Here is an 11158-nt window from a genome sequence, read left to right on the forward strand (position 1 = left end):
ATCAACTCAAGCACTGACATGTTTTCCTTAGTTTCAAAGTATAATTTGTACTGGAAATAATTCTGCTTGTAAGATTTGTGAGGAATTTAAAAAGATAAACAAACGTCTATCCATTATTGATTGATTGATTCTCTCTCTATCTCTCTCTCTTCCTGTCTGTTGCCATAGAAACAGAATAACACCAGAGAGAGGCCGTACAGCTGTGAGATGTGTGGGAAGGCGTTTACTCAGTCTGGAGAGTTAACGGCCCACCGACGCATCCACTCCAGAGATAGGACAATCCGCTGTGACTGCTGCGGCGCCACCTTCAGCAAGATGTACTCGCTGAAAATCCACCGGCGTAGCCACACCGGGGAGAAACCGTACGGCTGTGAACAGTGTGGAAAGGCGTTCGCTAGTTCCAGTAGGTTAGCGAGACACCGGCGCGTCCACACCGGAGAGAAACCGTACAGCTGCGAGCAGTGTGGGAAAGCGTTTACTCAGTCTGGAGAGTTAACGGCCCACCGACGCATCCACTCCAGAGATAGGCCAATCCGCTGTGACTGCTGTGGCGCCACCTTCACCACGTTGTTCTCCCTGAAAATCCACAAGCGCAGCCACACCGGGGAGAAACCGCACGGCTGTGAGCAGTGTGGGAAGGCGTTCTCTACCTCCAGTCGGTTAGCGGTCCACCGGCGCAGCCACACAGGAGAGAAACCGTACGCGTGTGGACAGTGTGGGAAGGCGTTCTCTACCTCCGGTACGTTAGTGAGACACTGGCGCAGCCACATCGGAGAGAAACCGTAAGGCTGTGAACACTGTGAACCAAGGGGGCAGTTGTGGGTCTGAGAAGTGAAGTTCACTTCCGCGTTCAAAAAACTGCAATCCCCTCTTCTTCCTCTGGGGGCTGGTGTCAGAAAGCAGCATTCTCCATAGACCCCCATGTTAAAATCACCGACTTTACATCCTCAATAAACATGATCAAAGCCTGGTGTCACAACGTTTTTTGGTCTCAACCGATAGTTTCTACCCCCGCACACACTCTGAGGGGTTTAACTCTACCGTTTTACCGTTATCAGGTTAAAACTCTGGCCAATTAGGGCGCGGAAACGTCGAGTGACAGGTCCGAGCAGCTCCGTGGACAGCTGCTTCGAGGCCAGTGGGCGGGTTCTCGGCCGGCCAATCCAACATGGCGCTGTTCAGGCCGCCATGTTGGAGTCAGAAAAACGACTCCCCAACACCACTGGGGGACGTCACGGACGCTACGTCCATTCTTTTTACAGTCTATGCTGTGAACACTGTGTGAAGGTGTTCTCTAGCTCTAGTAGCTTAGCGGGCCACCGGAAAGAAACTGAACGTGTGTGGGAAAGCCTTCAGCCGGTTCAGCCACGTTAAGAGACACCGGCAGCTCCACAGCAGCGAGAGGACGGGACGGTGCAGTCCTACACCTGAGCAACCAACGACTATTTAAACGATTAATCGATTAGTTGTTTGGTTAATAAAATGTTGAAAAACATCACCAGATGACGTCCTCAAATGTCTTGTTCTGTCCACAAACCAAAGAGAGACTCAGTTTATTGTCATAAAGGAACAAAGAAACCAGAAATATTCACATTGAAGAAGCTGGAATCAGAGAATCTTGACTTTTTTCTTAAAACTGATTATTGATTAAAAGCTTAGAATGGGTTGTTTACAAATACATCGTGGCGGTGCACCCACCTGAGGCTGTCATGTTGCATCGCCGTCTTTGAATACGGTATGCGAAAGCGGACAAACTTGGCTCGTGTGTTAAAATAATATTGTTAGCAGTTAGCGGTAGTTTGCGAAGGTGTTTGTACCTCGGTGGCCACGGTGCAATCTAGAATCTGAACGCTGGATGGCATGGTTTAGCCGCAATACTACATACTTTTCACAATAAAAGGCTGGAAATAGCTTAGCTTCATAAAACACTCTCCTGCACAAAACAACCTTTTCCACATGTTTATTTTGAAGGAAAACTGTTTCCTGAGATCAGGTGAAGGAAGATTCACAGTTTTTTTTTTTTAAACATGTTTCAGAAATCAGATCAAAACAAGATGTCCGACCTTGGTGCCATGGCAACGTGGTTACAGTTAGCTCTAACATGAGAAGTGTGAAGTTTGTTGTCGTTCAACAAAATGGAAAAATAAACCTGAAAACGTTTTAAAAGTTGACTGAAGTGAGTTTTCACTTGTATCTGATCAGTGCGTCACTGGGAACTCCTCTGATTGGCCGGTCGTCCAGAGGGGGCGGGGCCAGAGACCTGTAGGAGAAGGAGAAGACCGTCAGACTGTGTGCTGGCTGTTGGTCTCTATAGCCTCGTTTCCACTGTCGGTACGGGTACGGTTTGGGTCGATATGGTCAGCTTTGCGTTTCCATTGTATAAAGGACCTTCAGGGGTGGGCGGAGTGCGTGTCGAAGCGTCACTACGCAAAGGCCCCCACGCACCCCGACTACTGCCGACCAGAACGATTGATATAACAGAGTGGCGATAGGACTCCCATAGAAATACACACCAATTCTAAGTCATAAAGTGGTAATAATCTTTGCCATGTACAGTAACCATGTTGACTTAACAAAATAAAATGTATTAGACTGATCGGTTCATTGTAAAACATTTATTTATTTACGTAACTGTGGTGATTTCAGTACGTAGCCCTGAGGCAGCCCTGCTCACTTTTCATTCAAACAAACTAATGCCACTGCCACAGTTGTTAAATTTCATCAATGAGACCAACATTAATCTCCTAAAAAGAATTCAACCAGCCGGTGGTAAACATCCAAAAGCGTGCGGGATCCCCCGGGATGAGGACGGAGCTCGGCCAGCAGATCAGCTCAGTAGACCGGCTGCTGCCCCTGTGAGAGTCGCTGCCACGGTTCCCGGTCGCGGCTTCCGCAGACTCTGCACTTCTTGTCTCATAATTATTCTGACACCCTCCTTGAAACCGACCGTTCACGCTATCTTGGAAAACTACAATGAATGAATCTAGCGGTATGCTCCTTTAGCCTCCCACAGTGATCAATGACTCCACACAGTGGCCAGAAATGTCTGACCCAGACATCTACACGTATTTGGTGGAATCACCGGGAGGTTTTGGCTAAGTGTTGTCTGTAAACAGCCTGTTAATACACAACTTTTTGTTAGTTAGTTTGTCAAGACAGTTTAGGCTGAACTTTTCAATGGAGGGATGCCGGGCGCTGCCCCTAAATTACCCAGAATGCCTCAGTCATTCTCAGATGCCGCTCTGGTCTATGGTTGGAATCAGAACCACAGAGGACAGTCTCACCTGTCTGTCTCTGTCCGGTCCCACTTGTCCTCCTCCTCGTCCAGAGAAGACGGTGGTCAGCCCGTTGTGGGCGGGGACGTGTCTGAGGGGACGGGACCTGGACGCCTTCAGCTCTGACAGCAGCTCGGGGCTGGACAGGGACAGACGAGCTGCAGAGACAGAGACAGAAGTTACATGTTGAACCTCTCTGTTCCTTCTGTCTCCACACACATGAATCTTCATCTCGTCTTTATTTTAAACAGAAAATGTTTTGAACTTGGTCTTTTTGATGAGAAAATACCTACAAAGTTGTTAAAGCAGAAGTAAGTGGAATTTTTGTGTTAATATAAGTCTTAAATAGTTGTATCTTCCGACAGCAATCACTTCTATAGAGTGTTTGGTCTGAAACACGGGTCTGTCAGTCACTCTGCTCTGCTCTTTCCTTGTATCCTACAACCTTTATCCAATGACGAGGGCGGGGGCTGCTAACTCCATCGGCTGACAAGACGTTATGGTGCGTTCAAGGCAACTCGTAACTCGTGTTTTTCCGACCTGTGAAGTCGTACCAGTTTGATCTGGTACGAGTTCACGGGTCAGAAGTTACGAGTGGCCATTATAGTGACTTTCACAGGTAAAACAGGTCGGAGAAACATGAGTGGGTTGCCTGGAACGCTACAAAGTCGTAAGTCGTGACTTGAAGCTGTAATTTACGGTTTCAAAAGCCTGCCTGGAACGCAGCATTAGCCAAAACCACCGGATCGCTTACTTCTGCTTTAATAATCAAACTTTTTACCTTTTACAAAACAAAAACACAACTAACTGTAAAATCACATCTGGACACAATAAAGTACTGCACAAATTCCAAAGCTTTAAAAACGACATCCTTATGTAATGAATTTGACTTGATTTAATCGATTTTTTTTCTCTTTTACTCTTTATTTGATTTCTGCATTATAATTATTATTATTATGATGACGTTTTTGTTTAGTTGTTTCCCCAAACCGCATTACCTCGAGCATTCCTTGTTTCTTGTTATCGTGTACTGCATTGTTTAAATAAACTGTACTGAATAAAGTTGATGTTTTTTGCTGCGTTCATAACAGCTCGGAGGTCGGAAATCCCAACTCGAAAATGTCCGACTTCCGACGTCATTGCGTTCACGCTGCAGGAACTCGGGAGAAAAAAACAAACATGGATACCTGAAGGAAGTTTGTCGTATTGTGGCTCATAACTGAACAGGAAAAATCACTGCAGCAGTAAATGATGTTTATTGTGGAGGAGAGGAGACGCTGCAGATGAGTGCACATATAACATGGATGCAAACAGCGCGCCGAAAAGCGAAACTCGCTTTTTTCATGACCAATTAGGTGACTTGTGTGAATCGTTCAGATCCGAAGAGTTTTTGTTTTTGGGAGGGGGGGGGGGGGGTCTCAGCGTCTCAGCTGGGGTCAGTAAAATGTTTTTCTAACAGGCTGACAGTGACAATCACGTGAAACTGAGGCAAACTCATTCATGGTTGTCTCTGATTATACTGATAACAGCCGACCTCCAATGTAGACGCACGACATGCGCGCTCATTAAAGCGGCGCGTATCCGCGTGCAGTCGGTGCGACGGCGACGCTGTTTTTCCCCCCGTGCATGTGGAGCTGTGCGCCGTGGACAAGCACGGTTCCCTACGTTGCTGTATCAGGCAGGTGTCTCCACGGAGCTCTGCCCCGTTTCAGAGATGAAGGAAGCTCTAAGTGGAAAGACGTCACCTCCGCCATGTAGAATGTGTTCAATTAAAGTGAAACTAACACATTATATAGGCCTAGCTATATGTCCATTACACACTGAATGACACATCCCATGTCTTTATTTATTCAGTTTATTTTAATAGTAATAATTATGACTAACATTCAGTGAAGACCTAAAAATCAGTATCTCCAAAATGGAAATATTGCAAAGGTTTTTTGTTTTTTTTAAGCATTTTTAATATAGAAATGTTGGCCTTCTGAAAACTATGTCCATCTATATGCGGGAAATTCCTCTCTTTTTTGGTCCTGACCCGTTTGCATCCCTGATATAATGTTACAGCCTTGATAACAGTTAAACGTTATTTCTGTCACATACGAGGAACACAACTTAACACCGTACAACAATCACAGCTTAATATAAACGTATTTCATATCGGCTACTGCAATAATACACAACAATATGCATTCAAACCTCAACAAATAAATTAAAATGTCTAAATTCTAGCCGTTTAAGACGAGGGCCGCCATGTTTTGATGTTGTCGTGACGTCAAGTCGGAAAGTCGGAGCTCTGATATGATACCAGAGTTTCAGACCTGTAATTTCGACCGAGTTCGACGCCGTTCAATTCATTTTTTTACAACTCGGAGCTCATTCTTTTTCCGACTTCCGAGTTGTCTTGAACGCAGCATTTATCCTGAACCTAAAGTGACGTCATAAAAAAATCACCTGGTCTGATGTCACAGCGGGGAGACACTGGAGAGGAGGAGGAGGAGGAGGAGGAGGAGGAGGAGGAGACACCGTTGTTGTCCCACTCTGTAAACAAGGAGAAGATGAAGATGGAGAGGAGGAGGAGGAGGAGGAGACACTGTGCCTCCTGGTGTCTGACAGACAGACACTCACCTGGTAGGAACTCCTCCTCCTTCAGGTCTGGAGGGGGAGGGGCTGTTGGAAGGGGGCGGGGCCGAGGAGTCGTCACGGAGATGGAGGCGACCGACGGTGATGATGATGATGATGACTTCATGACGAAGGTCTGACAGAGACGCGTCAGGAAACTGTGAGACACTAGGACACTAGAGGAGGAGAGGAAGACTCCAAGAAGAATATCAATGGCTTTGCCAAAGCTAATGGAGATTCAAATAAATGAACAAATGAAGAAGAAGAGGAGGAGGAGGCGGAGAAGAAAGAAGGAGGAGAAGGAGACACAGAGAAAAGGGAGAAGAAAGAGAGGGAGGAGAAGAGGAAGGAGGAGAAGGTCACCTGGTCACCAACAGCCGCATGTTTACATTCCTATATTGATCATTCCAGACTCTTATTGTGAAAAACTCTCCCTCCCATTCCAGACTCTTATTGTGAAAACTCTCCCTCCCATCCAGACTCTTATTGTGAAAACTCTCCCTCCCATACAACGAGTCTGCAACCAAGGAAACGTCACTTCCGGTCAGAGCCGTGGGGGGAAACAAACCGATTCCCCCGTAGACATACGTGTGAAAACGCAGCATTTTAACCCTTTGTCTAACGCTTGTCCGCTGTCATGTCTTAGTTTGAATCACTTGTGCTGACAAAGAGCTAGAGATTAAAAAACTCATCATGATCCGGGTCCAGTGTTGTCGGTACATTTTAACATATTGGCTGTTTCCCAGTCGCGATATTTTTTTTCCTACTATGACCAGCCAACTCCCGCCAAGACCCGCCTTACTCCGCCTCTGATTGGCTGCCTCTGCAAGGCTAAGCCTATCCCTGCATCTTACCCTAACCTTAACCACTCCCTTCACACGCCTAAACCAACCGTCTTTGCCTAAACCTAACCGTCAGAGTCGAGCCAATCAGAGGCCTAGTAAGGCGCGTCTGACGTTTAGGTGGCGTTCCCTTGGTCTAGACACTCGGAGACGATGCCTAAGAGTTGTTGTTGTGAACCATTTTGCATCGCAAATAAATTGAAAAACCACAACCTGAACTTTTATATCTTTATACCCAACCGTGTAACGCATACATGGGCATTTTACGGCCCGCGGGCCAGACCCGGCCCGCATGCCGTCTCAATCCGGCCCGCGAGCCGAAGTGCGAGCCAAACTGGTATTATGACCCGATTGCTTTTATTACGTTGATGCGCACTAATCAGCTGTTTGAAACAGTGACAGCCCTGTTAGAACAGGAGCTTGCACATCGCAGACAGAAAGTAACCTCCTCCAGGTAGAAGACAGAGATGAACGGCTGCTCAGTCTCTTTCTCTATCGGACACCGGAGCTCCGACGGAGGAGGGAGAGCAGCCGCTCTGCTGCAGCTTTTCTCCACAGCGGAGTTTCTGACCACCGGGACCCTGTCAGCGGTAGCCTAGACCGCGGGACCGGGCCGGTGTTTCACAACCCTCCGTCAGCCGAATCATAACTGCTGACGGTTATAAAGCAACATCGCGGCACCTAATTATTATTTCTCAAACACTAAGGTTTAGCAAACTGTGATTAAAAGAGTATTTTATGAGATCGCTGGGTTTTCTGACGTGATCGACCATATGACTGATTGTAGCCACGTGCGTCTGAAGCCTCCATCCACCAATGGCTACGCTTGTAATCAAATCAGTCTTTTTTTTCATGTTGGTGCTGTTAGGCAGGAGCAAAGGAGTATTGTGTTTCTTCATAAATAAAAGGTTATCTACATACAAATAGAACAGTGTCACTGAATCAGAACTGAAAAGGATCTGAGTGCTTAATTATAATATTCAGGTGTCTGTGAACATTATTAATTGGTGCAGTCATTTATGGTCAGTAAGTTTTGATAAAACAATCTGCCTTGAGTCCATATTTATATCATAATACAGCATGTTTCCTCAGTGATCTGTGATGGATAAAAGTTGAAAATGCGATTACATTGATTGTGGGCTGTCAGCCTATTGTAATGCAATCATTTCCACCAAATATATGTAGTTATATAGGCTAATATATAATTATATATAATTCAGCAATAAATATTTGATGTTTCAATTTGATTTCGAATCGTGTGGCCCTTCACTCACTTTATCGGAGTCAGTGTGGCCCTCTGGAAAAAATAATTGCCCACCCCTGGTGTAACGGCTCTGACCGGAAGTGACGTTTCCTTGGTTACCGACTCGGTGTAGGCGAGATGTGACTGACTGGGAAAGAGCCAATATTTTAAAATGTACGGACAACAATCGACCCGGATCGTGATGAGTTTTTTAATCTCCAGGGATGCAAACGGGTCAGGACCAAAAAAGAGAGGAATTTCCCGGGGGGGGGGGGGGGGGGGGGTGCTCACCATTAACAAATAAGTACATTACAATATCACGGAAAGGCAATTTCCAGTAGTTCAACCCCAACCAAGTATTGAGTGCATATAGATAGACATAGTTTTCCAGAAGGTCATTTCTATATTAAAAATGCTTAAAAAAAAAAAAAAACATTTGCAATATTTCCATTTTGGAGATACTGATTTTTAGGTATTCACTGAATGTTAGTCATAATTATTACTATTAAAATAAACTGAATAAATAAAGACATGTGATGATTCATTCAGTGTGTAATGGACATATAGGTCTATATAATGTGTTAGTTTCACTTTAATTGAACACATTCTACATGGCGGAGGCGACGTCTTTCCACTCAGGGCTTCCTTCACCTCTGAAACGGGGCAGAGCTCCGTGGAAACACCTGCCTGACACAGCAACGTAGGGAACCGTGCATGTCCGCGGCACACAGCTCCACATGCACGGGGGGAAAAACGGCGTCGCCGTCGCACCGATGTACGCGGATACGCGCCACTTTAACGAGCGCGCACGTCGCGCGTCAACATTGGAGGTCAGCTGTTATCAGTATAATCAGAGACAACCATGAATGAGTTCGCCTCAGTTTCACGTGATTGTCACTGTCAGCCTGTTAGAAAAACATTTTACTGACCCCAGCTGAGACGCTGAGACCCCCCCCCCCCCCAAAAACAAAAACTCTTCGGATCTGAACGATTCACACAAGTCACCTAATTGGTCATGAAAAAAGCGAGTTTCGCTTTTCGGCGCGCTGTTTGCATCCATGAATCTCTAGCTCTTTGTCAGCAGATACAAGTGATTCAAACTAAGACATGACAGAGGACAAGCGTTAGACAAAGGGTTAAAATGCTGCGTTTTGGCCCTATCCTGCGTGTCACCCCCCCCCCCCCCCCCCCCCCCCTCTCTGCCTCCCATTTCCTGTCACACTCTGAACTGTCCTATCTAATAAAGGCATGAAAAGCCGAAAAAATATACTTAAAAATAAAAATAAAAATGCCGCGTTTTTACACGTATGTCTATGGGGGAATCGGTTTGTTTTCCCCCACGGCTCTGACAGGAAGTGACGTTTCCTTGGTTGCCGACTCGGTGTATTCCAGACTCTTATTGTGAAAGCTCTCCCTCCCAATCCAGACTCTTATTGTGAAAAGCAGAAACATCCACCTGTCTGTCTGTCTCCGTCCGTCTGCTCACAGGTCAGAGGTCATGGGTCATGGTCCGCTGCTTCCTGTGTCCGTGGCGTGACGGGGGTCCGGCTGATTGCAGGTCTGAGACCGTGGCTCCTCGTCCTCGCTCGTCTCCACGACAACGACTTCCTGCTGCTCTATCTCGGCCTGACACACACACACACACACACACACACTCGCTCTTTGCCCTCTCAGTCTGAACCCTGTGTGTGTTAATGATTGATGTGGTTGCCGTGGAGACGGGCTGGACCTCAGACTTTGAGCCGAGTTACCACGGTACCAGTGAAGCTGGTTATCAACTTGGCTGAGTCCAAGTTGATAAGTCCGACTCTCAGCTTCATGCTCTGTGCGCGTTCACATCAAAGGAGGCGTTTGGCGTCATATGATTCTACTTCCTCACTAAATGGACCAATCACAGGCCTCGGATTTCAGCCAAGAGCAGCAGGTTGTTTTCATGGAGAGTACGAGCGATACAAAAAAAAAGACTGATCGCAGCCTGAAGCAACAGTGTTGCTGCAAATATGACAAGAGAGAGGAGGATGCTTTTAAGGGTTAGGGGTTTCTGACAGCTGAACTTTGCACTACTTTTAAATATGAAACTGTATCCATTTGAACTAAATACACTAGAGCAACAACAACTCTCATTTTAAATTGTATTTTATTGTTTTCATATATTTCACTGAGCGCAATTATAGAATGCGAGTGTGTGTTTTATTATGTAAAGTGAGGCTGGTGTGCGTATGAAAATAGGTACAGTGGGGTTTTTTAAGTGCTGCTGCTACAAGCAAATCTCATATTGTCTCTGTGGCAAGGCAAGGCAATTTTATTTGTATAGCCCGTTTTTACAAACAGTTTGTCTTTACATGGCATCGTAACAACATCCTCTGTCCTTAGACCCTCACATCGACTGAGGAAAAACTCCATGGAAAACCCAAAGACAGCAAAGACCTTTTTAAACGTGAAAACATTGTAGACTTATTCAAGATTTGCGTTTGGGCAACGCTGATATATAACAGGCGAAACATTTTACACTTTACCGATTATCCATCTGATTATCTGTCCTGCTGCGAGCGCACAACTTCTGTCAGTGGTGACTGACTGTATATAAAATGAAATATATAGGCTATAGCCTAATTTATAATGAGCTCCTGATACTCAGCTCAACAGCTGAGCAGCGTATTCCCTCAGCTGAACATCTGTAGGTGGAGACGTTCAGAGAGAAAGTCAACAGCAGCGGATCAAACGCTCCGTTCAGATCCAGCTCCACTGGACTTTCAAAGTAAAGGTGACACAGCTGTAAATGACTTAAATAGTGAAACAGCGGCGCTTTTATAGCCGGTTTTAGGATGAAACTCTGAACATAACCTGGTTGAGACCAGATTATGAGCTATACGTTACCGTGGTGATCTAGCCGGGTTAAAAGAGAGCCACCTTTGTAGTACAGGAGAGCCTGGCTTTAGACTCAACATACCTCGCTAACCCACTAGACTGGCTTCACAGTACACCCGTCAGGTGTTGGTTTGTTTACTGTTTATTTTACTCAACAACAACAACAACAACACAGAAGGCTGTTTATGTTTGCGATGTAAATGATTAATAATGTGTAGCTACAATTAACATTACTAGTAATAATTATTATAAACATAGTTCCTAGTAGATATAACAATTAGGGGGATGATAAAACTTACTAATTGGTACTA

At 45.6% G+C, this 11158-nt stretch overlaps 2 protein-coding genes across 3 annotated transcripts in view; one reads left to right on the forward strand and one right to left on the reverse strand.

Annotated features, from left to right (window-relative positions):
* Positions 1–1944: 1944 nt before the first annotated feature.
* LOC311001376 (uncharacterized protein) lies at positions 1945–9654 on the reverse strand. Of its 2 annotated transcripts, XM_083992458.1 has the most exons (5): positions 9436–9654; positions 5901–6121; positions 5727–5813; positions 3285–3433; positions 1945–2260 (listed from the first exon to the last, which is right to left on the reverse strand). In XM_083992458.1, exons 2-5 carry the CDS (start codon positions 6019–6021, stop codon positions 2207–2209), a joined length of 411 nt encoding a protein of 136 aa, XP_083848584.1. In that variant the 5' UTR covers positions 6022–6121; positions 9436–9654; the 3' UTR covers positions 1945–2206. The 2 variants fall into 2 exon arrangements, with proteins under 2 accessions (XP_083848584.1, XP_083848585.1); XM_083992459.1 differs by lacking the exon at positions 5727–5813.
* Positions 9655–9873: 219 nt separating this feature from the next.
* Positions 9874–11158, forward strand: part of LOC311001513 (uncharacterized protein) — a gene marked incomplete at its 3' end in the record, with an annotated part of 31485 nt that continues 30200 nt past the window's right edge. The window contains exon 1 of the mRNA XM_083992601.1: positions 9874–9903. The remainder of the gene's footprint in view (positions 9904–11158) is intronic.

The sequence above is a fragment of the Trachurus trachurus genome, assembly GCF_905171665.1.
Source record: "Trachurus trachurus genome assembly, chromosome: 18".
Classification (NCBI taxonomy): domain Eukaryota; kingdom Metazoa; phylum Chordata; class Actinopteri; order Carangiformes; family Carangidae; genus Trachurus; species Trachurus trachurus.

Coding starts and splice junctions, on each gene's coding strand:
- LOC311001376 (XM_083992458.1), bottom strand. CDS start 6,021: ATGAAGTCATCATCATCATCATCACCGTCGGTCGCCTCCATCTCCGTG. Junction 3,434..5,726: donor CCGCTGTGACATCAGACCAG/GTGATTTTTTTA, acceptor CTGTCTCTGCAG/CTCGTCTGTCCCTGTCCAGC. Junction 2,261..3,284: donor GACCGGACAGAGACAGACAG/GTGAGACTGTCC, acceptor CTTCTCCTACAG/GTCTCTGGCCCCGCCCCCTC.